The 27,670-nt window shown below is 44.3% G+C and overlaps 2 protein-coding genes across 4 annotated transcripts in view; one reads left to right on the forward strand and one right to left on the reverse strand.

The window, feature by feature from the left end:
* The window catches only part of COL17A1 (collagen type XVII alpha 1 chain), a 37,014-nt gene extending 15,654 nt beyond the window's left edge, over nucleotides 1–21,360 (forward strand). Inside the window, 45 exon segments of the mRNA XM_059476635.1 lie at nucleotides 12–173; nucleotides 536–625; nucleotides 764–808; nucleotides 1,401–1,550; nucleotides 1,987–2,202; nucleotides 2,500–2,538; nucleotides 2,673–2,699; nucleotides 3,148–3,174; nucleotides 3,654–3,716; nucleotides 3,892–3,996; nucleotides 4,492–4,554; nucleotides 4,932–4,967; nucleotides 5,118–5,171; nucleotides 5,550–5,585; nucleotides 5,787–5,822; nucleotides 6,198–6,260; nucleotides 6,610–6,645; nucleotides 7,013–7,084; nucleotides 7,440–7,466; nucleotides 8,132–8,167; nucleotides 8,711–8,746; nucleotides 8,992–9,072; nucleotides 9,746–9,781; nucleotides 10,481–10,561; nucleotides 11,781–11,834; nucleotides 11,954–11,995; nucleotides 12,256–12,303; nucleotides 12,456–12,515; nucleotides 13,005–13,031; nucleotides 13,108–13,149; nucleotides 13,308–13,364; nucleotides 13,739–13,786; nucleotides 14,416–14,529; nucleotides 14,816–14,953; nucleotides 15,418–15,501; nucleotides 16,173–16,301; nucleotides 16,919–17,008; nucleotides 17,533–17,646; nucleotides 17,912–18,064; nucleotides 18,781–19,188; nucleotides 19,376–19,516; nucleotides 20,100–20,162; nucleotides 20,389–20,429; nucleotides 20,431–20,460; nucleotides 20,628–21,360. Coding sequence (XP_059332618.1) covers nucleotides 12–173; nucleotides 536–625; nucleotides 764–808; nucleotides 1,401–1,550; nucleotides 1,987–2,202; nucleotides 2,500–2,538; nucleotides 2,673–2,699; nucleotides 3,148–3,174; nucleotides 3,654–3,716; nucleotides 3,892–3,996; nucleotides 4,492–4,554; nucleotides 4,932–4,967; nucleotides 5,118–5,171; nucleotides 5,550–5,585; nucleotides 5,787–5,822; nucleotides 6,198–6,260; nucleotides 6,610–6,645; nucleotides 7,013–7,084; nucleotides 7,440–7,466; nucleotides 8,132–8,167; nucleotides 8,711–8,746; nucleotides 8,992–9,072; nucleotides 9,746–9,781; nucleotides 10,481–10,561; nucleotides 11,781–11,834; nucleotides 11,954–11,995; nucleotides 12,256–12,303; nucleotides 12,456–12,515; nucleotides 13,005–13,031; nucleotides 13,108–13,149; nucleotides 13,308–13,364; nucleotides 13,739–13,786; nucleotides 14,416–14,529; nucleotides 14,816–14,953; nucleotides 15,418–15,501; nucleotides 16,173–16,301; nucleotides 16,919–17,008; nucleotides 17,533–17,646; nucleotides 17,912–18,064; nucleotides 18,781–19,188; nucleotides 19,376–19,516; nucleotides 20,100–20,162; nucleotides 20,389–20,429; nucleotides 20,431–20,460; nucleotides 20,628–20,741 — 3,614 coding nt within the window. The 3' untranslated portion in view covers nucleotides 20,742–21,360.
* Nucleotides 21,361–21,571: 211 nt separating this feature from the next.
* The window catches only part of SLK (STE20 like kinase), a 49,468-nt gene continuing 43,369 nt past the window's right edge, over nucleotides 21,572–27,670 (reverse strand). For all 3 annotated transcript variants that reach the window (XM_059476638.1, XM_059476639.1, XM_059476636.1), the window contains 2 exons: nucleotides 27,188–27,301; nucleotides 21,572–26,688 (listed from right to left, as the gene is read on the reverse strand). In XM_059476638.1, the coding sequence (XP_059332621.1) occupies nucleotides 26,542–26,688; nucleotides 27,188–27,301 (261 nt within the window). In that variant the 3' untranslated portion in view covers nucleotides 21,572–26,541. The remainder of the gene's footprint in view (nucleotides 26,689–27,187; nucleotides 27,302–27,670) is intronic.

Consider the following 27,670-nt stretch of genomic DNA (forward strand, 5'->3'; position numbering starts at 1 on the left):
TAATATTGCAGGAGGAACTGCTGTGAGCTCCCAGGGAGACGACATTCTGCGCAAAGACTGCAAGTTCCTGCTGCTGGAGAAGGAGAAGGCACCTGCAAAGGAGATGGAGCTCTTGGTCATGACAAAGGACACTGACAAAGTCTTTAGTGCTTCTAACACTGGGCTTAGTGGAGGTAACGTTCCTCCTTCAGGACATGTGGTTATTTTGAGGGCAGAGAAACTGATCATAAGGGAAGTTCAATGTTCAGGGCACTACACCTAACTTGTACATCATACAAGAACCTCTGACAGGCAGGCAGCTTTTAAGCATGCCAGCTGAAACCTGGCTCTGGATTTTGCTTTTGAAGCTCCAGAGTGTGCCTTGGGATATTTCACAAAGCTCAGGAGCTTTGAGAGAATAAAAACAAACTAGATATGGTTTAGACAGCAGAGCTATTGTGTCTTCCCAGGAAAAATCCACCTTAACCAATGAAAGAAGATTGGCCTGGTTTAACTTCTGGTGTAATGTTTCTAATTATATTTGGTTCCTATTCAGGATCTTTTGGAGAAGACACTTTGAAGAAAGAGAAGCAGGGCTTTTCCTCCTCTTATGCTACAGATACTGGCCTGAAATCAGATGCAAATGGTAAGAATTTGTTTCTGTGGAAGTGCAACACAACTTTCTCCTTCTGCCTCCTTACTACCTTTCCCTTTCAAGCCCACACTCTAAATTTTGTCATGCAGAGAAAGACTGGTAAAACTTCTTTTACTGTTGTTAAAACAGGAGGGCTGAAATCCATGCCAAAACGGGACAAAGAAACTTATGCAGGTAAGTGATGCCACTCAGACTTTCATTGGAAGAAGCACCAAAGCACAGTACACAAAAAAGCAATTGTTCTTGAGGGACATGAGTGGTCTCTGAGCAATGAATCAGAGAGAGGGAGGGAATCTTCAGGAGGCTACCAGAGAAATTGGTAGCAGTGATTTGATTGTAGATAAGTGGACAGTTGGGTTATTTTTGCATGACTAGAGAAAATCAGATAGCTGACAGTCCAGCTGCATCCTGCTACTGGGACAGATTTATGGGGAAGAGAGGGTCAGACAGACCATGCTGGCTGTTGCTGTCATTTAGGGCTCAGATGTGTACAAAAAATTCACGCTCATGTGATCATGTTTTCCAGCTGTTATTTTAAAATACACTGAATGGTTTTGTCCCCTGTTTGAATTCCCTTTGGAAATACTGTTCCCAACTTCCACAGGGACTAGAATTACACTCACCATGTGCACAGAGTGGCATAAAGATTTTTTCCATAGCCCTTTATATAATGGATCAGGCCTTGATGTCCTTATTGTAAGAGATTCTTAACTCTAAAGTCAAGGAACTCTTCATAAATCAGGAGATTCTTCCTTCCCTTTTCCAGAAATACGAAGTGGTGATGCAGGAGGTGCAATTGGATCAGCACCATCCTGGTGTCCTTGTGGTTCCTGCTGTAGCTGGTGGAAATGGCTCCTGGGTTTGCTTCTAGCCTGGTTGTTCCTCCTTGGATTGCTTTTTGGACTCATTGCTCTGGGTAAGAGATAACTGAGGAAAAAATGTTGAATGGTATAGAATGACAGAGGGTTTAAGCTGGGAACAAGCCCAAGCACCAGAGATACCAAGCCAGAGAACTGAGGGAAACATTCAGCTTGATGGTGACTTGCCACTGAGATATTACAAATGGACAGAAAGAATGGATAAGGAATACAGTCTTTGTTGGGGAGTTATATAATCTTGGGGTGAGTAGGATAGCAAAGCTTCTGAGATCTGAGGTCTACTGCTCCAAGACTGACAGATTCCAAAGCTGTCATTTAAATTCCAGATATCCCTTCTGGGGAAAAAAAAGAATTCTTCAAAATTCAGTGGCCATAGCTACATGACAGTGTTGCCATGTTCCTGTGATAGCATGAGATGTTTCAGGCATGCATATCTGGCAGCATGTTCCCTAGCATTTTCCTTTAACCTTCCAGCTGAAGAAGTGAGAAAGCTGAAATCTCGTGTGGAAGACCTGGAAAGAATCAATGGTGCCCTCCTGGCAATCAACCAAGGGAATTCAGTAGTAGAAAAGGATGTTTCAAGAGTAGATTTTCTTCATGGTAGCTCACTCTCCTCAACCTTCCCATATGAAAATGAAGAGTCAGTCTGGTTGATGGTGAAGAGCAGACTGAATAAGGAAATAGAACGAGGTGAGCAGAGTCAAAAAATGAACCCATACCTTATTTCTCATGCTACTTTTGTTAGCAGGGGAAAGGTGATTTACTTCTGTCTAGCACATGATGGAAAGAGATGAACAACAGAGCAGCCAACATTCTCCCATCTTTAGAAATTTCATGTATTTGTGAAAACAAATTTACTGAGGAAACTCACAAACCATACTGTGCTGCCTGTGGCCTGAAATCCAAATAGAAGTATCCTTGTTCTTGAAATGAGTATCTACTGTGCTGTATAATGAGCTCTAACAGCCCCTTCACTTCCTCTTACAGGCTACTTCCGAGGGGAGAGAGGAGAACGTGGTGAGAAAGGTACAGCCATATAGTCCTTCTCTTCCCCTGTCCCATTCCTTGGCTCTGGCAATGCACAGTCTTGTAGAAGACAAAAAGAATGACGTGGATGTCTCTTGATTCAGGTTTTTTTTTTTTTTTTTCACTTTTTTCAGGTGACATGGGAATACAAGGTCCCAAAGGTGAGTCTGGAGTTACCTGCTTTCTCAGATAGATTGGCAGCCTGTCATAGGACCTGGGTAGAAAATGGTATTTTGTAACTCCAACATGTGGAGAAGCTAATGCCAGTTATCTGTTAGTTCAGATATTGTTGTGAAGGTTGGGGTTTTTCTCCTGTTTTCTGGTTAAAAATCTCACTTTGAATCTAGAAGCTCCTTTTGCCTGGATGAGTCATTCCTGAAGCCAGGCTCTACCTGGTTTAATCACAGAGTGCTTCAGTGCCCAGAGGGTTTTGCATGGTGTGAATGATTCAATTATTTACATAAATACAAGGGAGACAATTGCTGGAGGCCCTAGAACTTGTAAATATTCCAGGAACATAAGCTTCTTTTTATGAGGGTGAGGGTTAGCCAAAGTGACAAAAAGAGAAAATTTATTCCCCACTGACTGTCTCTTTGTTTCTGTCTACAGGTGATCGAGGACTTCCTGGTGTCCCAGGTGGGCTATAGTTCAATTCCCCTTTAAGGGAGGACATTTGTTTACATTACTGTGGGCAAGAACAAATACAGCACTTCCTTGCAAAATTCCTTGAATTTAGCTCAAGGTGGTTCTCTGAAGAGTCAATATTTAGCATAGATTAAGTCACTTGATTAATACCTTGGTGCTGAGCTACAGACACAGCTCAGAGACTTGTTTACAAGCAAAGCCTTGGCCAGACTTCCCCTTAGTTGAACATGCTGAATTTGTGAAGATTCTAGTCCAGCACTGAAAGAGTCCTACAGCTGCATAAATACTTGGTTCAGCTTTCCTGTGCTTTTATATGTATTGTGTTCTTCTAAAGAGATAAAGTACCCATCTTATGAGTAATATATTCTTTACCCCATAGAATTAATCTCTCCAGATTTCCCTAAGTTGCATGTTATTGTTTTATGGTACATAGTCAAGAACTCTGAATGCTTACTGTGTTTTCTTTCCAGGCATTCCTGGTCCAATTGGGCATGCAGGACCAGAAGGACCAAAAGGCCAAAAGGGAAGCGTGGGTGAGCATCTCTGTCAGTGCTGTGAGTCATTCACAACTGACTGACACATGGCACAGGAGTACAGACACCTGGGTGTGTGATCATTGCCTTCCCCAGTGGAGCCAGCCATGGATCCTTTTGCCCAAGGCCTCCCTCCCACAGACACCTGGTGTTACAATGCATTTCTTTCCTGTAGGTGAGCCTGGCATGGAAGGTCCCATGGGACAAAGAGGTAGAGAAGGGATGCCAGGGCCTCGAGGGGAACCAGGACCACCTGGATTTGGAGAAAAAGGAGACAGAGGTAGGAACCAAGTGTCTTGTTGTTGGATAAGACAGAGAAGGACAAAAGCAAGAGTTTGGTCCTGATTAATAGAACACCTCAGTGATAAAATTTGATTTCACTATTCAAATCCAGATTTCATCTATACATTTCCCAGCACAGATTAATATGTCCTTAGGGATTATTTTTTTGTCAGACTTATAATGGATAAACAAGGATTGCTTTGGTTTCCCAGATCTTACAGTCAAGTCTGAGTCTGACAGAACCAAAATCACTTCACTATCAAGGTTATCTTCTTCCCTGTTACCCAGATCATCAAAGCTGAGGAATTCATCTTGCTAAAGCTCAGAGAGCTCATATTCTTCTCTTGGACAGTGCATATCTGTTTGGGTGTTTTGAACTGATGAGCAGATTATTCATGACACTTACCAGAGAAAGAATAACAGTAGATAGAATAATGGGGAAATGGGACCATGGCTCTATTCTACCATGTCTATTCATACTCTTATTTTGCAGGTGCTATTGGTGAGCCAGGTCCTCCAGGGCCACCTGGACCCCCAGGTTCTACTGGCCTAAAAGGTAAATGTGAAGATAGAGAGAGAACACCTAACAGAGAGGTTAGGAGTAAATGGGCCCTCCAGCTGTCCCATTTCATTTGCAGTAACCAGAAAAGGGAACTAATAGTCTGAAGCACATATCCCAGCATCTCAGCTGAGATAGATGGCTTGGGTCTCTTTACTTAAGTGGAAAATATTTCTTCAATGTCACAAGGACTAAATTCTCTGAATTTGTTGTCCTGGTTTTGAGGATGCCAGTAATGCAAATTCTTCTAGTGGCTGGGGAACTTCCAATCCACTAAACACCTCTTGAGTTGTGGATGCTGTTGTGCAAACTGAAAGCAATTTGATAATTTTCTTATTTTGGTGTTACTAAAAGAAAATCCATGTTCCTTACAGGTTTGATGGGTTCTCCAGGCCCACAAGGTCTTCCAGGTGAGTGCTGTATTACTTTGCTGTGGCATCTAGAGGCTGAGGAGAAAAAAAACAGAGTGACAGAGTGACGGCTTCTCATAGTTTTTCTGCTTCAGTGATGCATTGTGGTGAGTGGGATGAATGAAAAACCCCCATCTCATTTTTCTGCAGGTCCTCCTGGCCTACAAGGATTTAGAGGTGAAGCAGGACTCCCAGGTGCTAAAGGTAACTTTCTCCTCCTCCTGGCAATTCAAGCAGCACTAGCTGAGGTGCTTTTATAGCACTGCTCTGAGCAGCAGATGTGATCTGACCGTGTTACATTTTGATTCTGTGGGCAAAGAAAAGCATAAGACTGAAGAAAAGGGAGACAAACCAAAATTAGTCAGTGATTGCTAGCAAATATTGAGAAATGCAGAAGACACAGAGGTAACATAGCAGTCTAAGAGAGGAAAAACAGTTGTGTGGATGGAGCTGTGTTAAAGGGAAGGAATTTCCAGTTTGAGTTTGTCTGGTACCACAGAATCTCTATTTCCCTTGATGCATTAAATGCCTTTCCCTCATGATTTGTTACTACCATTGTTCAATCACCCATATCTCTTTCAGGTGAAAAAGGAGCCAGTGGACCCCCTGGACCCAAAGGTATGCTGACCAATTAGGTATTCTTTTGTGGTTAATTTTCTTTAGATTCCTTTAGATATGGATACTGTCCATGGGTTTTATCCTTATCCATCTTTGGCTTTTTCTTCTGTGCTCTTGTCAGAAAGCAGACTTCATATTCCCTGATGGAAACATTTTACAATGAAGCAATCTCACAGAATTTGTCCCTTTTTTCTGCCACAGGTGATCAGGGTGAGAAGGGTTCTCGTGGAATGACAGGTCAGTGGATTGAAATACTGGAGTAACAGCCGACCTAATAAAAGCACAGCCCAGCCAATCCCAGTTAGCTTTCTGAAATACTATAAGGATGTTACTGATTATAGGAGTTTTATTTTTGCACCAAAATTATAAACCAATAGATCCCATTCTTGATTCCAGTAATCTTGGTAACAATCTTTGTATTTAGCTTTAGGAAAATCCTCTCTCACATGCCCTATATTCACATCACTTGAACATTTCTAATGCCCAGAGACAGTTGTGAATCATGAGGCCTGAACATCCTATCAATGCTGGTTTTCAGTTGCAAAGCAGCAAATATTGCTGACAGAATTGTCCAAGACTTGTTTGATTCATTTTCATACTATTTTGCTACAGGTGAGCAAGGCTCAAGAGGATTACCTGGACCTGCAGGAGAGCCAGGGGCTAAAGGACCTGCAGGTGGGTACCAGAAAGCAGCTGTATTTATATGGGAGGCAATGTCATTCCACCCAGATTGTGTTTCTGTGAGCACAGACAAGGAAACAGTATGGGAGTGGAATATGCTTGTTGTGATCCTAGGTCTTACCTTTGGACAGCTGTGGTTAGTCTGTACACTCAGAAAAAATGTCCTGCAGTTAAGTTTTGAATGAATGCTTCCTGGACCTTCAGTGATGGCAACCAAGGTTTCTTTCAGATACAATGTGATGAAAAGCCACTCTTAGGGCTGGGGCTGTGCTCCACTTTGGAGGAAGGCAGGATAACAGTGGTACTGTTTCAGAAGTCCCTGACAATCTCTTTTTTTGGACAGGACAAGCTGGTCGTGATGGACAGCCAGGTGAAAAAGGTAAGGGCTTCCTTTGAGGTAGAAGTGCAGGCACTTTCTGATTTGGTAGGAGTTGATTTGTAAAAGGGGTGGGAGAAAGATGGCAGCAGATTCATGTTCTGGGATCTTCTGTCTCAGAACTGTAGAGTCAACCTGTAAACATGGAACTGAGACATATAATGGAGCAGGCTGTAAACTTGTGACAGAGTTACCTCTCTGCAGAACTCTTCTGTCATTGATGTTCCCCTCCCAGACACTGATGCTGGAGATGGCCACTTGGCTGTGAGAATACAATAGGTAGAAATTGCTGCAGGACAGCCAAGCTTGAATGGATTGGTAGGTTGTATGTCAGTGACTTCTGTCTCATTAATGGTGATTATATCCCTAGGTGAACCAGGTCTTATGGGAATGCCAGGTGCCAGAGGCCCTCCAGGACCCACTGGAGATGCTGGAGAGCCAGGTAAAAGCATAAAGAGAACAAAAATGCTTTTTGCTCAGTCAGGAATGCAGATGTATTTGTCAATTTCCAGTCTTAATTTGAATTTAAGTCTGGCAGAGGATCTCTGTATTCTTAAGGTGGTGAGGAAAGGAAAATACATAGAGAATCTAGACCCTTTATGATCCCAAAATTGCCCACAGTGCAAACATCAGCTGCTATGAGCTGATTTACATACCAGTTGCTAGGCCAGTTTCCACCACTCTGAGAATTTTTTTGTGCTATAATTTCACATAAATGGAATCTTTTTCTCCCTGTCTGTCCTTTTCCCATATGAAATTTTTTAGACATCTTAAAAGTTTTTGCCTTTTTCTGACAGGTCTTACAGGACCTCAAGGACCACCAGGTAGGCTTTTTCATATTCCAGTGTATCAATGACACACTTTAATTTGAGTTCAAAAACCCTTGTAATTTTCCCTCTGTGGTACTCAGGATTTCCAAAGTGATATCCCAAGGTTTCCTAATCTCCTTTGGCTTTTGAGACAGGCTTTGTGCAAGATGTGTGATTTTTGAGCAATGCAAAGCTTTTGAGTGTTGAATTTTGCCTTTCCCCAAAACATAACATAACATTTCAGTTCCCCACGCATCACTGAAAAGTCCTTCTAGTCAGCAGCAGAAACAGAAGGGAGAGGATGTGGCAATAGAGGTAGAAACAGAGGATGTGACATCTGTAAGCAGAGGTGGCTGGGGGGGACAGTTCAACAGGGAATCCATCCAGGAGCCTCAGGACGGGTAGCAGTATCTAGAAGATGCTACAGGTAAATCTGTGAAGCAGTGTCATCATCCAGGGAGCAGTGGGACCAGGGAAGCCCAAGGACACAACCAGCTCAGTCTGTTCCTCCACTGGCTTATAAAGTCCTCAGAGACCTGCTTAGAAAGGCTGAAGGCTGGGGTCTTGGGTAGGGAGCTCCTTCTGTAAACTCACCAGTGAAACAGCTGGGGTACCTGAAAAGCATACAGCAAACAATATTTGCACTAACTATTTTAAATTGTTTGTCTACCTCATATCAGGACTTCCAGGCAACCCCGGCCGACCAGGGGCTAAAGGTGAGTTTTGTTCCTTCGCTAATGCTCATTTTCTCTCTAAAGATTTCATTTTAGCAAGGATTAGCTGCTCCACTGACCAGTCCCTGGATCAACAGTGGCATCTAGTGGCTTTGGGAAGGGAAGGTTTGAGAAGCACGGTAGGCAAAGCTTCTCTGAGCATACACAGAGGGCAGTGGGGACATCTGCTGAGGGACTTGGCACGGCAGCTCTCCTCTGAGCAAACCTCTGAAGCCCGGTTCTGCCCTGAGCATGAGATGCCTGCTGACTGCAGTGGAAGCTGTGTGCCTGCCTCAGATAAATCAAGCTATTGCCTGTGCTGGCAGATGTAGTGCTTGGAAAGCTGATCGGAGGGCTTCTCTGCATTAGCACAGCTCTCTTGCTTCCCCCCTGACCTTCTACTGCTGTGACTTCTCAGACATGAGATAAAGGGCAGAAAGAACAGAAACTACATGCTTAATAGTATAATGTTATTGAGCCTATTATAGCACTTACCCACCCACCCCCCTAAAAAGAAGCTCAACTTTTGTACCTTTGTTTTCCTAGGAGAACCTGGAGCTCCAGGAAAAGTCATAAGTGCAGGTATGTAGTGCTGTGAGGGTCACACTTCTGATTAGGAGGGTTTTCTCTGGGGTTTTGTTGTGCCTCCTCAATTCATCTTGATTGTGTGTCAGACTTGTCCTGGGGCTCCCTGTGCTGGGAGAATGTATGTGCCATAGATGTGGTATTCCTTAAGGATAGATTTTTACACATTCACTGTGTAAATAGAAGTGTAAAGATGTGTGAATATTAGTGTCTGTGTGCTAATCTATGTGTTTGTTTTTCAGAGGGTTCATCAACTGTTACTCTGCCAGGCCCACCAGGGCCCCCAGGCCCACCTGGCCCCACTGGTCCTCCAGGTGTTCCAGGTGAGTACTGATGAGGACAAAGTAGTGATAGGTCAAATCCAGGGACTAGAATCAAGCTCTTTCACTGCTCAGGAAGGCAGGCTTGTGTCTCATCCCTTTCCCAGCACTGTTGCTGAAATTAGGAAGTGCTTGTTTTCCAGCCTCAGCTTTGAGCTCAAGGCAGCAGAATTCCCACTCAAGCATCTGTAAATCTTTCTCCCACACACACACAGGCTGTGCATGAGCTTGGGCCTCAGACTCCTCTGTCCAGTCACTCACTGCCCTCCAGCATGCTGGTGTCAGGCAGCAGAGTTCCTGAGCCCTGACTCTCATGGCACTTTCTGCCTGGAGCTAGTCCTGGAGCTGGTTTGGCAGAGGCAGTCTCAGTTTGCAGTATGGAATGTGAGAGGAGGGTTAGGCCTTTTGCATTCCATTTCTTTTGTGGTCAGTGGCATTCTGGTTATTTCCCCAGTCGAAGAGGCACCAAGCATTTTAATTGCCACAGGATGGAAATTCAAGTAATATATGGGGCATTGATTAATTCATACCCCATAGCAATTCCATTTGTTTGTGTAGAAAATACATTTTTTCATAGTCTCAGTCTCAGTTCTTATAAAAGTTCTATTGATATTTTCTGCTATTGTAAAATAGCCAGTAAAATCTAATGAAATTTGGGTTTTTCCTTTGAAACTAGGTCCTGTTGGACCAGCTGGTCTCCCTGGACAGCAAGGTACCATTTTCCTTCAGCTTTGATTATGCTTCTTAAGAGAAAGGAATTCATTAGTTTTTCTTAGTTTCTAATTCTCTAAGCCCTTGGCTCATTCCCTCTCCCTTTTGTTCACAGATTTCTTCCTTTCAGTTCATTTTGTTGCACTATTTGGCTTAATTGATCTAGTAAAGAATTTTTATAATTTTTTGTTTTCCCAGGGGAAGAAGAAGAGTGGTAAGAGGGTGATAAGAGCCAGTGTCATGTGGATGCTGCAGATGGCTTTTTTTTCTTATGCTATTTTTCCTGAAGGCTGGTATTTCTAAGGCACTCCTCAAGTGCTGTTGCCTTTCTGTGATAGGGGATATAGTCCAGCTGGATACCTCCTGCCATTTTGAAAGGCAGGAGAGCAAACTAGAGCCAAATTGGGATTAATGTCACTGTGAAAGCACTGCCAGTTGGGCAGACATCTCTTAGAAAGGGCCTGAAGAGAGCTGACCCCTAAGAACCTTTCTTAGCTGGTTTTCTCTGATCCTGTTAGAGCAAACTGGGCATAATTTCCACACTTGAATGCAATGTCCCTCAGATCTGGGGACTGAGTTCATGCTCCCAGTTCTCTTAAGAACAGTCTGAACCTCTTGTCAGAGTAGGTACAAAATGTCACCCTCTCTCAGTTACATAACTCCCTTTCTCTGTTTCTTTTTTTTTTTTTCCTGGAAAAAGGTCCACGGGGTGAGAAAGGATCCCCAGGTGAAGCTGTGATAGAAACCATCAGAACAGAAGTCTCATCATTAGCATCTCAAAGTAAGTGGCCCTGCCTTTCCACTCCTTTGCCTGGAGGTGTGTCAGAGCTTCAAGGCCTGCTCACATCCACCAGGAGATGCCCCTAACTCTTTCTTCTCAATGTGACATGGGGCAAGTATGTGTGTGTGGTGGTGTGTCTGCAATGCCAGCTACCTCTTCTTTCCTCCTCATCTGTACATCCTAAAGTCCTTTCAAAAGGAGGCAAAGGACATCAGGCCCATATCACAGAGAGGGAAGCTGAGGAATGGTGGCTGATGAGCTGCCACTAACAGGGGAGATACAGAGCTGAGAGCTTCCAGCCACTGAGTTCACACAGGGCAGTTCCCTGGGCAATATGAGCATGGAGCCATCTGTAAGATGAGAACCAGTTTGAAAAGGCATGTTAATCTAAGCAACAGAAGTAATCTCTCTTCAAATTAAATGATGAATTCACATGAGAGCAAATAAATTTTAAGGTTAAAAAAATGTAACATTTTGTAAAAATTTTAAAATTTTAAGATGAAAATAAGTGGAGCTGAGCAGAATGGTTTAGTGACATCCCAAGAAAAGCACTTGCTCTGTGCAGCACTGTTTTGCATTACACAGAGATGTGTAATGCACTTAGAGTTGCTATTCCTAGGATCTGGGACCTCTGCAAGTTTGCAGCAAGGTAGATGAGGGCATAAAATTATAAATGATCCTTGCCTGATCACCAGCTGAATGGGGCCATGTAGATTCAGACCATGCTTCAGTACTGTCCAGCTCCCCATTCAGGTGTCCTGGATCACAGCATCATTGAACTTTGAGTTTGTGCCTCAGCTTGGAGGTGAGGGTACATCACACAGTACAATCAAGATAACACAGTGCAGCTGCTTGATAAATAATTTCTGTGTTGTGTTCTCCTCCCAGAATTTCTCTACTCTTATAAAGAATCTCTCCTCTCCTTGAAGTTCTTTCCCTCCTTCTTTAGCCTTTGGTCCTTTGCTCTTTCTCTCAAGAACCATTACTTTCCTCCCTGTTTCCAGTATCCTACTCAGAGCTGTATTTTGCTTCATGTCTTACCAAACACATCTCTCTTCTCCCTCCTCTGCTTCATCCTGGTCTTACGTAGGTCACTCAGGTCCCATCTTAGTCCACCTTTGATTGTAAGAGCTTCTAGCAGCAATATATTGACAGTTTCCATAGCAGCACTTGCTCCATAGCAACAATTTTCCCTTGTTTGTGTTTTTCTTTTGCACAGTGCTGGGAGAGCTACAAGGGCGAGCAGGACCACCAGGTCCCCCTGGACCACCAGGTGAGTAATGTACAGAGCTCAGCCCCTAAGCATGGAATGCTGACACAGCATGGCATGTTTCTGAGCCATGCAATTTGCTGAGTAAATGTTTCTAATACCCCTGTTTCATTTGTCATCAGGTGAATCTGTGCAGGGACCCCCTGGACCTCATGGTCCCCCAGGTAAGAGTTTGTTCCTCTGAAACCCAGCTGGAAAGTGGGAGGTTTTTCCAAGGCCTAGGGCTGGAAGCAGAATGCCACATAGTGGATTTCTACCAACACAGTTTCACTGCAGCAAGATGCTGCCCAACAAAGAACATTTGCTTTTGCAGCGGGTTCTAGCCAGAGTACTAATTAGTAAAAGTATTTTGGGAAGACACTCAAAGTTTTCAACTTGCCAAGGCTGATCCCTCCTGAAGCTTTTCTGTTTCCCTTTTTTCTAGGATTGCCAGGACCTCCAGGCCGACCAGGATCATCCATGTCCACCTCAGGTCGGTCCTTGCCACTCATTCTGTCATCTGGTCCTGGAAATGTCCTGTTGGGGTTCCAGAGAGCACATAAAAGGCTAGGACCTAGTGGAGCCGGGGAAACCTTGTTTCATGTTCTGTTGGAAGTCATGAAGAAATCTTTGTTTGAATTGCAGAAGCATTCTTCACAGGCCCACCAGGTCCACCAGGACCACCAGGCCCGAAGGGAGACCCAGGTGGGTATATCGTGCTGCCTTACTAGAGGGGTCTTAGCACCTTAGACTGAAAAGAAGAAAGGGCTTAGGAGCAGAAATTCCTGCCTTTCTCTGTCTGTAAGAAAGCTAGCACAGTTGTCACTAAGTAGGACTCCTGTCTGCTGTAAAACAAGTCAATCTTTGTCAAAGACATTTATTAGTCTCCAGTGCTGGTGCCAAGGCAATTGCTGTATTCAGATCCCAACTTTGCAAGCCCATTATACTCAAGAACATTCAGAACTTCAGATTTGCCATTGAAGGGGACAGCCATTTTGCAAATGCACTGTGGACTAACTCAGTGCAATGGGGTGGCCTGTGAAGTGTAGCTCAGCTGGCAGGAAAATGTGCTCCCTTTACCCATTTCTCCCCTACAAATTGAAGGCTAAGATGATATGCTGCAGTGTGGGCTGGGATGCTGCTGATGAGAATAAAGCAAATCCTGACACTGTTCCTGTGCTTCCCTGTTGACAGGTGAACGAGGCCCGCGGGGATTCACAGGTAAGGAGATGTCAGTGGGTTTCAGGGTAGCTGGCCTGGGTGTAGGAGTGCTCCTTCATTTCTGTGTCTCATGCAGGAGAACCGGGTGATCCTGGCCTTTCAGCATTCTCCTCCCACGGTTAGTCTGTGCCCCCTTTTCTCCTTTGAATTCATTGTCCCTGGGCTGAAATCAGGCCAAAATCCTGCTCTATTCTTTCTAACTTAATTTTACCGGAGCCAGGATTTTGTCTACATACTTTATTCCTGTCAATCTGACTCTCTTTCTGCAACTGGCAGGTGAAAGAGTCACCATACAGGGACCCCCAGGCCCACCTGGCCCACCTGGACCAAAAGGTGAAGTTAAAAATCATCTTTCTTTTATTGGGGGTGGCCTCACACATCCAAACGTGGTTGAGACTAAAAGATGGAACAGCCCAGTCTTTTGGGAACTAGAGCTGTGCTCACCCCTGCCTTTTAAGGGAAAGCAGGACCAGAGCAATAGAATTGCTGTGAGCACAAGGCACTTGACCAGGCCACAGAAGGCTCAGGCAAGCTGCCATGGTCTCTTCCTTATGCTCTTTCCCAGCAAGCTGGCATTTCAAGACAGTTATTGCAAGGGCTGGATAGTTACTTCTCTAACAACATGAAGCTCAGCTGTTTCACATGACCAAGTGTGCAAGATGCAGTCACACCCATTACAAGTGTCTGTCTCCCTCACTCTTTTCCAGGTGATGCAGGTGTCCCAGGTGCACCTGGCATCCCAGGAGCATCTCGAGGTAAGAGGCCAGACCATCATTGCTCTGACATTAAGAAGGAATGTTGATATCTGGTGGAGGCTTTGAAAAAGCTCCTTTGACTTTTACCAGTGTGGGTGCCAACCTAATGCTGATGGGATTTCTGTTCAAAACCCTTCTTGCACAACTTGTCTTAAATCATAAAATTTAAGAATTCACAGGGGGTTTTTTCCAACTTACTGGGAATCCTTTAAGCCAGAGTTTGCCTCTGTGTGGATAGGTCCTTGAACTGGTGCTGCCCAGGCTGACTGGAATTGGGAGCAGCAGGGCAGTGATATTAGACTAATGAGCTTGAGCTCTATGATCTCCATCTGTATTCTGCACAGCACTGCACTCTAGTGCTCAAACCCACCAGGTCTGCCTGTACAAAGCCAGGAATGTCTCTGGACTCAGCCCTGCTGAATTATAAGATGCTGAATTAATTGAAGACATTATACTGCCAAATAGCCCATGCTCAGACTGTGTTTAAATATGCAGGGGGAGCCCCTCCATATTCAATTTCCAAAGGTCTTTCCAGGCCTGTGGGAAGGGCTTAATGCAAGTACACTTCACTATCACTTGGTCTAATGCAACTGTGCCAAAAACACTTCTCCTTACAATGCTTTCTGTAGGTGGATCTAGACAAATTCCGGGACCCCCAGGACCTCCTGGGCCACCTGGTCCTCCTGGCCCAAGTGGAGGTTCATCTCAAGAGATTCAGCAGTATGTGACTGACTACCTGAAGAGTGAGTATAATGAGATTTTTGCTGTGGGTCAGCAGTTTCCTGCCTATCTCTCTTGCTCCCTAGGACCTTGTTCTCTTCTATTAGAAACCCTCTTTTATTAGAAACAACAGCCCTGCTGCTCTGGGCTTATTTCTGTTGAGTACTGTGAAGTGCTGTTGTCCATTGTGGCCTCTGTAGAACTGTCCTTCTGCTGTCCTGTTCCTTGTCAAAGGAAGCAGGTCTGGTAATTGTGCATACGGTCAGTCTTCCCTCTGTCATGTGGGCATATCTTGGGCTTTTTACATAGGTAACAACGTCAGACATTATTTCACTGGTGCCCAAGGTCCACCAGGCCCTCCAGGCCCGCCTGGACTCATCACCACTGCAGATGGGATGACCTTGGACTATGCAGAGCTGGCTACCCGTGTCATGAGCTATATGACAAGTAAGCACCATGTTGATAAACTCTGTACTGAGTCATGCCCTCAGCTGAGCTTGTGCAGCACCTAGGAGGTGAGAACTAGATGGTTAGATTAACTAGCAGTTGCTGCTGCTTGGAAAGTCTTATATTAAACGTTTGCTGTTAGACTCTTTGACACCCCAAAGACCCCAAACAGAGATGGCTTGTTTAGTATATGTGGTCTCAAGTATTTGGGGGTTGTCTTGGGTGCTCCTAAATTAGATGAAATCCCCAGAGCTTTTGGAAGTAGCCTGGAATCTGAACCAGAAATGAACAGAGCACACAGCTGTCTGTGATGACCAGGATGTGTGAGAGAGCAACTGTTTCATAGCTGGGGGCATGAGAAGGCCATTCTACCAGTTAATTAATTCATTTGTCCTTTGTTCCTTCCTGACCCCCCTCACCTTCTGTCTCATGCTGGCTCATGTAAAACCTTTGCATTCCCACAGGCTCTTCAGGTCGCTATGAGTCACTTTCTAGCTCAGTATCCACTACATCCATTTTGTACCAAGAACTTCTGGACCTGCTGCAAAGTAAGTGACCCTCAAGGGAAACATGGAATTGAGGGTAAAGCATCCTGGAGATCTCTCTTTCCCTTCCAGTCTCCAGTCTGCAACTGGAGTTACCTGCAGCTGCTTCAGGCTGTTGTACTTTCCAGCTCCCCCACTCTGTGTTTCTCCCATAGCCTTGCTATGTTGTTGTTCTTAAGGTGAAGGAGATCCCCAACTCTGTATTCTTTTCTATACACACTGTTACTGTGGGCGGACAGGTAAATCTCCAGGTTGTCATTTGGCTGTCCCTGAAGGTAATAATTTTGCTGGCCAGCACTGTGCTCCAAATGGCTCCAAAGTGTCACAAAGCTCAGCATGGTCTTTCCCAGCTGAACTGCTTTTCATTCCCTTTACCCAAGAAGTTGTCCAGGGTGTCCTGAAAAAAAACAGACCACAGAGAGGTCCCTTAAGCCATCCAAATTCACATCCTCCTTATACCCTTATTATAGGAGGTTCCCAGCCTTGTCACAAATGTTTCTGGCACTATATACAGGACAATTCACTGCAAAAAGAGGGAGGAAAGGAGCTTTGCATCCATAGGTTTTGGTGGTTTCCTTGTTGGAGAAGGCTCAGCTCACAGGCTGGGATCTCCTCACACCTGGTTCTGTGCAGCAGCTGGACAGCCTTAAAAACTGGGATTTTTTCGTTTCTAGGAGAAGAAATCCGTCAGTATCTCATTGGACTTCGGGGCCCACCAGGACCTCCTGGGCCAGGGGGAGATGGAATGTCTCTGTCACTGGATTATGATGAGCTGACCAGGAGGTTTATCAACTACTTGTCAAGTAATGGTTTTATTAGTGTGTGTTTCTCTCTGTTCCTTTGGGAGCCCAGCACAAAGCTCATGCTGTCAAGTCAGTAGAAATTATTCCAGTGCTAATTGTGTGAATCCCTGTGTACAGAGACCTCTTCACAGGGACTGTAAGAGACTTGGAAGAGAACAAAGATACCCTGTAGCTAAGATACCACTGACAGACTAGTAATGAATCCTTTCTTTGTTAAAAATTGAGCTTAGGAACAAAATTTCATCTTAGCCATCTTAGAAGTCCCACCAACACCTTTAAGTGCCTTTCTAACCTTTATCTCTGTGGTCAGGATATATTTCTCTGTGAAAGAGTTGGTCTGTCCAGGGGTGTCCCCATCATGTAATGGGTTCATGAGGTGCAGAGCTTTTGTCAGGAGCAGAAGCCCCTGCCTGTCTGTCTGTGGGTGTCCTTGGGATTGTCAGGTCAAAGTCACAAGTCCAGAACAAGGTTTGAGCTCTGGCTCCTGGCACAGCTGCTGATGGGGACTCTGCACTCTGCAGGAGCCCCTCCTGCATTGCCTGTGAACAAGCCCTGCAGCCTGTCTGCTCACACTGTAACAGCCTGTTCTGATAATGTGGATCTGTTGGATTTTGCAGGTTCTGGGATGAGCATTGGACTGCCTGGACCACCTGGGCCTCCAGGGTCACCTGGGATATCTTACAGTGACCTGACAGCGTACCTGCGAAGTAAGCCAGCTTCTTCACTCTCCTGCCATTGGGCTCTGTGTGACCCCAGGACCTTTTTTACAGCCTTAGTCTCAGAATTTCCCTTTTGGCCTGTCATCACAAATAACCCTCTGATGGTCCTTTGTCCTTAGCAGCACTGCAGGCCTCTGCTGGCACCTGCACACCCCACAGGGGGCTGCAGCTGGATCACCATGCCCCTGTGAGAAGCAACAGCAGTGGGGGTGTCTTGGCATGAAGGAGCCCTTTGTTGTGTCCAAACTCTGCAACATAAAGGCATCATTTCTTATGCCTCTTTAAAAGTATATTTTAAAAAGAGGGACTTTACTCTCTTTGGAGTCACCTGAATGTCCAGTGTGACATCTACATGCAGGAAGTGAGGTACACCAAGAAAACTACACCAGGAATTACCAGAGAGAAAAAAACCCTTCCACTTGGCTGTATCTGGTATAACTTGTATTGTCAAAGAACATTCATTAGGGTTGGGGTTGTTTGGGTGACTTCTTTTCTTCTCTTGTGTCTTACAGACTCTGAATTCAGTGGTGTTGTTGGGCCCCCTGGTCCTGCAGGCCCCCCAGGACCTCCAGGGATCCCTGGATCACCAGGCACCTCTCTGGAGGACATCTCTGCTTACCTTCAAAGTAAAGCACTTATGTTTCTCACAGCTGGCAGGGTGATTCTGTTTTTAGATGCAGGGGGGACTTGAGGCTGAGATTTAGCTTAGATTTAGCAGGGATGTGACTGCCCCTGGAAACAAAGTCACTGTATTAAGAAAAGAATTTGTCAGTGTTGTCTGTAAAGGGATGGAAATTGGGGTTGGAGCCTTTAAACTTTCAAGATCATGACAGATATGTGAAATTTCCTTATCCTCTCACTGATGAAAAATAATTCTTTCTCTGTCTCAAGATGTTGGATACTCTTCCCTGTCTGGAGTCCGGGGCCCACCAGGCCCTCCTGGCCCTCCAGGACCACCAGGTTTCTCTGGAACTGGCCTCCTGTCCTATGCTGACATCACCAACAGCGATGAGTTCAGGAGTGAGCTGATCCAGTACCTGAAGAGTAAGGGAACACCATCCATCCTTCCTGCACACATCCCAAGGCATGCTTCACCTGGTGTAGATGACTGGCTCTGCCACAGCTGAGACATTCCTGTAGGAGCCTTCCCCCTACAGCCAGGTCTACAGGAATGTGCTGCACCCTGTAGGCTTCTCTCCTCTCAGTCCAACTGCCAGCCAAAGCCTGTGTTGTGAGACAAGGACAAGCACTGGGTAGTTGCAGTTGGCCTGTGCTGAACATGGGTCCCTAGGAAGGTCACCAAGAGTTTTACCATGGGAAAAGCATTTTCTTTGGCAAACATCTGCCCACAGAGCCATGGATAATGGAAGGGTTGGAAGGCAGCACTGAGCTAGCTGTGAAGCACCAATGGTCTGAGCTCATGCTGGCAAGCTGTCCAGGGCAGGCTTTCAAAAACACCTCAGTTTTGGTAAACTGGTCACAGAATGGCTCTTCTGGCAGAGGTGCTGAAATTGGTCTGAGGAGTGCAACCTTCTGCAAAATCATTGGGCATGTTCCTAAGATTGAGCACACAAAATTGTGGGAGAGATAGGAAAGAGGTAGTCTTGCCATCTATGAAGTTCAAGGTTGATATGTGCCTGCTGCGTGAGAAATGGCACTGGATGAGGGTTACTGATGGTTGGTGAGACAGAACTTCACACTCCAGTCTTCATTCAGGTGGTATCTCTGTCAAGCCCAGTGTCCCCCCTTGTATTTTGTAGGTGAAGAAGTTCGAAGCTACATCTCAGGACCCCCTGGGCCCCCAGGACCACCAGGACCCAAAGGAGACAGTGGCTTTGTGTCTGGGTCTATGTCTTCATCATACAATGGGTTACGAGCTTCTGAGCACTTGCACGGAGGATTCCTTGGTGCTGAGGGCTCCCACGGGGGCTCAGTGGGCACAGGCAGCTCTTATGGCAGCTCCATGAGCAGCAGATCCTCTTACCATGCCTCAGTGGGCAGCAATGGCGCCTACGATGCCTCCATGGGTACTGCTGGGTCTTTTGATGGGCTGCTGGAAGAGGAGGAATCTCACAGATCATCAGCAGGGTCGAGATCCTACAGCAACTCCTTCACAGGTTCCCTGGATTACAACGAGCTGGCACTCCGTGTGTCAGAGAGCCTGCAGAGTGAGTGCAGTGCCTGCTCATCCTGACCCTCCCCATCCCAGCCTGCACTTCCACACCCCCTGGGCCTGGTCACGCTGTTCCCTTCCCTCTCCTCCCTGCTGTCTATACCTCTCCCTCACACCTTCTGCCTCAGCATGCAGCCACAGTTCTCCTAGAGCTCCTTTCAATGGCATCTTTAATTCCACAGGCCGAGGTATTCTCCAGGACCTGATGTCTTACACAGCTCAGGGGCCTGCAGGTCCCCCAGGCCCTCCTGGTCCCCCTGGCATCAGCAAGGTCTTTGCAGCCTATGGCAATGTCACCGCAGACCTCATGGACTTCTTCAGAAGTGAGTGACGTTTTGGTTTGGCATTTCTGGCTCATGCATATTAGATCTCCCCAGCCTCTCACAGACCTACTGATCTTCTCACCTTTGCACAGTGCAAAAGTCTAAGTGCAGACTTGAAGGTGGATGGTCTTTCCATCTCCTTCCTTGCTTGCTGGGGAGGTGCAGTCTTATCATTAAGAAGGACATCAGTTTTTCCCACTCTTGGTAGGAAACTCATCCCAAACCCTGAAGGCCTCTGTGCTTACAAGCTCTGTGGCCCATTTTAACATGGCTGGGCTGGCACAAGTACAGAAACATGAGCCAGCTGCTCACTCTGCTCTCAGATTCCCCACCCTGAGCATGGGCCAGCTCCAGCCCTAGTGACAGCCAGGACACCCAGAGAGAGTGACACAGCAGTGCTGGTAAAATGACACCACAGCCTGTCCTTGGGACTTTGTTGGGACCAAAACCCTGTTTAGAAACCTCGCTGTCAGTCTAATACTATCTAACCAAGAGGAATGTCCTTCTAGTGTGACTCACAGCTTCTCTGGGTGGGCAGTGGTTTCTCCCATTCATTCACTCTCTCCTTCATTTCCCTCTCCAGCACATGGTGCCATCCAGGGGCCACCTGGTGAAAAGGGAGAGAGAGGTTATCGTGGACCCAAAGGTAAGGCTTGCCATCCTTTCCCTCTTCAGCCTTGTCAGGGCCAGGAAGCAGCACTGTGACCACAGAGGTCACAGCACTGCTCAAGGTCACACCCTCTCACAGTGAGGGTGGCACCTTCAGGATCTCAGCCAAAACATTGTCCTGATTTGGTGTCCCTTTCCCTGGCCTGTCCCTCTCTGTGGGTCACTTGTGCTGAAGGGCAAACTTGGTCTTCTCATTCCTTCAGGTGACCCTGGGCCAATGGGCCCACCAGGAAGACAAGGGCACAGGGGACCAAAAGGAGAGAAGGGAGAGAAAGGTAGGAACACCTGCCATTCCCAGGAGAGCAGGGCTGACTGTCACAAATGGCACCAGCCCATCCCTGGGAATTGCTGGAAAACACAGCCTCAGTTTTTTGGTTTGGATCTTTTGTCTTTTTACATGGTCTTTTCAACTAACCCTCCTTTTGATTTTTCTGGTCCCCAGGTGAACAACTGTATGTTGGCAGAAGAAAAAGAAGAGCTGTTGGTGTTTAAGGAAAGAGGTAGCTCAGTTATGCACAGGGCAGCATTCCCAGCAACCTATAGAAAATTAGCCTGAGTCTTCACTGCCTTAATGCTAAAACATCCTCACTGCTCAGCTGACCCCTTAGAGTTGATAGTTCAGATCTGAATGTCTCTTGTGTGTGTCCACCATGGCCCGTGTGGGTGTTTGCTCCTGTTACTGATGTTTGGCTTTGTGCCCCTGAGCTCCCAGGCTGATGGCCTTGGGCTGACAAGGGCTTCCTCTCTCACCTAGTCCAGGCTTCTTGTACTACTCCCAGATATGTAAAAACCTGGGTTTTTTAACAAGTAGCCAACTATGCAGAAAAAAGAAAACAATCCTGTTGCAGTGTAATGTAATAGCAACACAATCCCTTCCCCACCAAATGCATGGTTTGTCAGGGATCAGATGCAGCCCACAAGGCCCTGTGAAAAACCCTGGCCTTGCACTGCCCTGGGATTCCCTCTCCACAAGCTTTGCCAACCCCAAGTGGAGCCCATTTATAGCAGCACAGTGAGACAGGACACACACAGGGCCAAACCAAAGCACTTTTAAAAGTAATTTGTTCATCTTGTAAGAATATTTTTGTACTTTCTTGGTTTTTTTTAACTCTGGTAAAAAATAATCTTTAATGTAAACAGCCCAATTAAAGTGTGTTTTTAGCCCCATCCCTGAACTATTGAGGATGGCTGTTCTGTGCTTGCAGGTGGTTGTGGGCAGGGTTAGGCATCTGAGATGGGTCTGAGGTACAGTGGTAAATACAATGGCAATCATTAAATACTTTCATACTCAGTTATTTTAAACATTGTAGATCATCCTGTTCACTCAAACACTTGTACAAATCACTTGTATTTCACACAAGTTTTCCAACAACGAAATTGAGGCGATTTCAGCAAACTGTGATTTTATTGTATTTACAGCAGAATTATTACAATATTCTACAGAAAGCCATGAAATCAAATTACTTTGAAAAACAAGACAAAAAACTCCCAAAACCGTTGTATGGCTGCTACTGCAAGTTCACTTCCACAAGCTGTACAGAGACCCTTAGCCAATTATTCATCCATCTCATGATTTTTGGTTGCTTTCTGTAAGGCAAAAATAGCTTGGTTTGCAGTTAACACAAAACATTCAACAAACTGCTGGGAGAACACGAGGGAGGCCAGCGGTGCCTCAGGCGTGTGTTTTGTCACAGGATGCTCCTGCTCTGCTTGGCTTCCTGACAGAAAATGGGGTGACAGTACAACACTGCATGTCCCTTCCTACTTTCTGTTCTTTCCACCATTTTAGGACTGATTCTCATTACCAAAGAAGCTTTACCACCGAATTGTAAGTCTGGAAGACTTTGTGAAATCAGGGCAACCCTGGACTCAGCCACTCCCTTCTTTCAGTACAGGGAAAGCACATGAGCCCTTTCTCATGGGTTGGGCATGAGCATGCTTAAGGGATTTTCCTCTGGCACCACTGACTGCCCAGATACTGGATGTGCAAAGGAGCTACAAAAAACAAAGCACGAGGACTGAGCTAGAGAAAAGAGATGCAGGACAAGTAAAAGTTCTGTAAAAGAACCACTGTAATTTCCTTTGTCTTCTCCTTCCCTTTATCTGTTCTCATCTTTTACAAGACTGAGAAATGATGGGGCATCCTGGCCTTGGCTTGCATGTGTACAAGGTTAATTCTCTCTAATCTATCTTCATCTGCTGTGAAGATGGCAGAAGGAGGCTGGGATTGTGAAATTTGCATGGACACATCAACACAAGGAAGTTTCAGAGATCTAGAAGTACAGATTTTGATGTAAAATGATGAGAGTGTAAATGCTAACATTGAACTTATTGACACAGTGATGGCCCTAAACACTCCCTGCCCTTTCCTCCAACAACCACAGAGTCACTGTCCTCAAACTTGCCTGTCTTCCCCACAGCAGATAAACCAAGAAGCAGTAGATCAGTGGAAGCAACTAGCACCAAGCTTCTTTGTACATTTCAGTTTTCAGCAATGATATATTTCTGAGGTCCTGGGAGCTACAGCTGCACAACAGCTCTGAAAATCAGGCTACCTGAAAGTGAACTAAAGTGCCTGAATTTAAACCACCTATTTGAATCTTTCCTATATGAAAGCAAGCTTGAAATACTTGCAAGGCAGATACTATTTCAATTGGAGAATCAGCCTAAACTTCCTATGTGATGCTGTCACAAGACATGGTGTGACAAAAGTGATTTCATTGCTGCTTTGCTTAGCTCTGTCTTAGTTAAGGTGCTATGTTTCAAATTTTTAAGGACAATAATTCAGTAGAATAGAGTTATCATAAAGTCCTCTGGGACAGAAGAATAATTCCTTAAACTATGTGATAGATCAGATATTGAGTACCTGTGAATGCAATTTTAAAAGAATATCAGCTTAAAAGACTACCTGGAAAAAAGGGTGCAGCTCAGACTGAACATCAGTTTTTAATGTGATGTGAAAAATCACTCTGAATGACTGCTGATGGTCAGGACAGTGCAGCCCTGCCAGCAGGGAATTTGAATTCAGGTGCCAATTCAAATAAAGGTTTTCCTTCATAAGTTGTTTATAAATCAGGACCTACATTATATGAATAACAACTTCAGTATCATATCTTTACATACTGTGCATAGTTCTCATGTACACACCAGTGACAGCAGAATGCTTGGAGAAGGAAAATGTGTTTTATGGGGATCACAGAGGATCAAATGCCAGAGTAAGTCTTCTTCATAAAACAAGCAGGAGAGTTCCCCTGGAACTTCAGAAGATCAAGAGCTGCCACAGCCCATTTTCTGCCTTGTTGGTAACCCCCTCCTCAGCCAGAATCTCCTAAAAACAGGTAGCAGGTGCACGTGAAGATCTTTAGCCTCAGCTCTCCCTGGATGTCTTAAGCAGTGCAAAATGCACTTTCAGAGCTTGGGAAACACATGGTGTGAGGCTGAGGCCCTGCAGGCAGGTTTTCCATGAGGATCAGTTGTAAACACAGGAGGACAACCCACATGCAGCACTGCAATCTAGGGATTTATTGCCTTTTCTCATTTTCTTGTGGACAGAATTTACAATGTAGTAAAACACAGTGGTGAACAAACACTGATTTGTGATCAGCTTTGGAGGAGCGTGTGGGGACAATGAGATCTGCCAAACAGTAAGAATTTGTAAGTAAGTACATTGGCTGCAGAAAATACACTTTACCACCCTGGAGATGGAGCTGCTAACATTCATTAGAGAGGTGACGTGAGATAGTACCAAGATTGGATTTCACATCTCAGGAGATGTCCTTTAGGCCTATGTGAGACTAAATTTAATTTGACTTGAATTTTGTGACACTGATACAATATTGTAACACCTCTCTCACATTCTGCAACACTTAAACCAAATTTTGTCAGTCTAGATGTGTAAGTACCCATGCTAGTTCTTGTTATCACTCAGTGAACATATTTTTGTGCTTGGTATCAATTCTCAGCCCAGTTCACAAGGCTGCAAGTGCTTCACAGGGCTCCCCACCTGGAGACCTAAGCAAGGCTTCCATCACCACATCTGATCCCTCACTTCATCCCAGAGCTCAGTTACAGTTATTTGTGCAATTTACAATGAGATCAGATTGCAGGGCCTGTGTGAAAAGGATCTTCAGATAAAAGATGTAAGAGATTCAGACAGAGGTAAACAGAATGCCATTACATATTAGCAATGTATCACTGAAACGACCAAAAACGTAAGGAGAAGATTATTAACATTTCCCTGTGAGGATTTAATAGAGATGAACGTAGACATAATCCAGAAGAGGAAATCTGCCTGCCCTGCCTACTCCCCAGGTAAAGCACTGAGCCTACTTCATATGAAATTGCAAACAAATTCTTTTAAATAGAGATGAAGATTATTTAATGTTACCTTAGTAACAGTCAATTTATGAAGGTGGAGCTTAAAAAGCAAAAGGTCTTCAAAGACTTGTTTCTCCCTACTAAACAAACAATTCAAAAAACTTTGCATTCAGCAACAAAGAACCTTCTAGAGATATGGTGTGTGAATTTACAACACTACACAATACACATTTAAAATAATAAAATGCCAGAAATGAAGGCTAGCTATTAAAGTAATTATGCTACCAAAAAGTTACAAAATTTAAATTAAAACATGCATTTTCCAATTTTCTTTTTACTGTGCTGTAAATTAAGTGTCTTCATTGAGAAGATACTGGTTCAACGTCCAAGGATTTCAGCATCCAAGGTTTCAACCACAGCTGATTAAAGTCCTATGTTAATTTCTGAGTTCATTGCCATGCAGCAACACTGTTCCCATGAAATGAACGCCATGGAATGGGCATCAGTTGCACAGTCAAAGCAAGCAAACAAAACGGGTGCAGTTGATGCCCAAAAATACCAGAGAACATCAGACCTCAAAAGACAGAAAGCAAATACTATTTTACAAATGGAGCTCCAACATACCCAAGTACAGCTTGTAACACTGCCTTGATATGACTCAACCTCCATCCACCAAAAGGAGTGCAGCAAGTGACCTAACACAGCTGTATTTCCCTACCCTGCTATAGGAGACACAGTTCAGATTTCCCACTACAGATCAGTCAGGCAAATAACTTATGGTACATCTAGGAACTCAAAAAATAAAACCTGCCTATGTTAGTAGGTGGCGACACAAAAGCAAAACACCCAGCTTCATAAAGGAGTTTGTCTGTATATTTAACTTAAATCTTTCCTTAAAATAAAATGACTAAAATAAAAAAAAAAAAGAAACTAACACTTCTAGTGAAATCAGACTTTAGCCACGGTTATTTATAAATATGACCATCCACCTCCACTTCTGTGATGGAGTTCAAATGAACAGACTTTGGTAAGAACAGAACAATGGCTCTACCCATTCCAGGTACAGTTAGAGAAACCACGTGCATTTTGCACACCGCTTTCTAAAAAATACATTCTACAGTTTTTTAATTTGTAGAACTAACCACCTGTATGTAATAGCTAAAGAAAATAATAAACTGTGCATTTTAAAGTTAGCATTTCTTTCACCTTTACATATTTTAGTGCAAAATATTTTAGGGTGAGGATTTACAACAAAAATGGCAGTAGCAGCAAGAAATCTTGTTTTGTACAGTAATAGCAATGCTAAGGAGTTTTGTGTTTTTAAATGACAAAACAGTATCCTGTTGCCAGGATCAGCATATCTAAGTGTTTCAGGCACTGTATTAATTAAACTAGCACCCCATTTCATTATGGAACTAATGGACAAAACGTGTCATGGAGATCAGCTCAGTTTAATTTATGCCAGAGGTTTCTTTCGAAAGAAATTGCAAAGGCTTTTGCTTTTGCCAATTGTGTTTAAACAGAAGGGTTTGTTTTTCTGATTACTGGCATGTTCTTAGTAATTAGTTTCAGTCCTTGCCATGAAGACACTGCTCACATTATAAAAATTTTAAACCTCTCATGGCAGTTTAAATTGTGGAATTCTCTCATGGAGAAATCTGATGCTTAAAAACACAGTAGCAGAACTAATATTACACAATTTAAGTGTTCAGATGAGAAACCATTTTTTTTATGATGAGAAAGAGCATAATTAATATTTCAGGCTTAAAGTCAAAACCATAGGTAATGTACTTTTAGAGACTGGGATAAAAAGCCCACTTAGTCTTGAAACATCTGAAGGACGTAACAATACCACTGTACACCAACACTTGGTTTGTTTCTTCTATTTAGGGGAGTGAAGAAAGCGCTCCTGACACTGATTGTCTCCACTGAAAACAAGACAGGCGAGGTCCCTGATGTTCATACGCCGCAGGTAAGTCGGGTTAGACCGTAAAGAGGGAGAATTCCAAACACCAAAAATCCTCCAGAAGTTCCCAGAGTTATGACCCAGTGGAGTGAAGACTGGGGATTGGGTAGAATTTGGAAATCCGGCTTTGTGTTGAAGGATTAAGGCATTCGGATTCTCCAGTCATTTTAAAGAAAACTTCCTGTTCCTGCAGTTTTCTGGCAAATTCTTCTTCCAGCATCTAAAACCAAAATCAGATTGTCACAGGATTAACAAGGCAAAGTACAAGAAACCCATTACTATGGAGACATTTTGTCTGATCAATCTCTGAACTGTGTGAAACTCTACTGCGTTCCCTTTTAAAATAAAATAATCCCCCCCAAGACCAACCTCCACCACCAGCTATATGTCTGCTATATATCACTCAATTTTTGCAGTAACCTATTGGCTTCTGAAATAAATTGCCAGCCTCAGATTTTCCTCCAGCTAAGTTTTCCCTGCAAACCTGCACACATGCTGCAGGTGGGAGCCCTGCAAAGAGGCTGGTAACACCCAGCCTGTTTTGGTGCACCTGCCCTTTGCTCAGCTTATGCAATTTTTAAACATCTTTTATTATACAGTGAACTGCAACAGCTTTGTACAGCAGCTTGACTCTCCTCCTCTGCAATACTTTTGTACTGTCTGTATGTTCTAGATCAAACCCTTGATAATTGCCTGACTCATGAACTGCTCCCATTTACCTTTTTTCTTGGTCTCAATTTCTCTCTCCATTCCTTCAGTTCTTGACTGTGCTCTTCATCCAGCTCTTTTAGCTTCTGCGTCTCATGCTCAACCAGTAGATGGCATTTTTCATTCTTAAAACAAGATAATCCTTATGTAAAACTAATTCAGATTAGGCAACTCAACATTTGTACAGTGACATATGTTGTCCTAATTCTTTCTAATTAGCTTATTCCGTGTAAATAGTGACGTGAATAATTACAAGATGAAAGTATGTTACAAGGCTGTGTTTTCAAAAGCTGATCTTTCCATCAGAGCCAATTGAGATAAGAAACACTCATAAATCCAAATACACTGCTGAGCATCATTAAGGCAGCTGCTGAGAGTGTTACTCAAAACTGTGTTTCACTGCCTAATGATGCTTTTCAAGGTCATGCAGCATTTCTGCTTTGCTTTTTAAAGATAGTCTGTATAATTTATTAAAACCAATTACATTAAAAAGG

This window comes from Ammospiza nelsoni, chromosome 8 (assembly GCF_027579445.1).
Source record: "Ammospiza nelsoni isolate bAmmNel1 chromosome 8, bAmmNel1.pri, whole genome shotgun sequence".
Classification (NCBI taxonomy): domain Eukaryota; kingdom Metazoa; phylum Chordata; class Aves; order Passeriformes; family Passerellidae; genus Ammospiza; species Ammospiza nelsoni.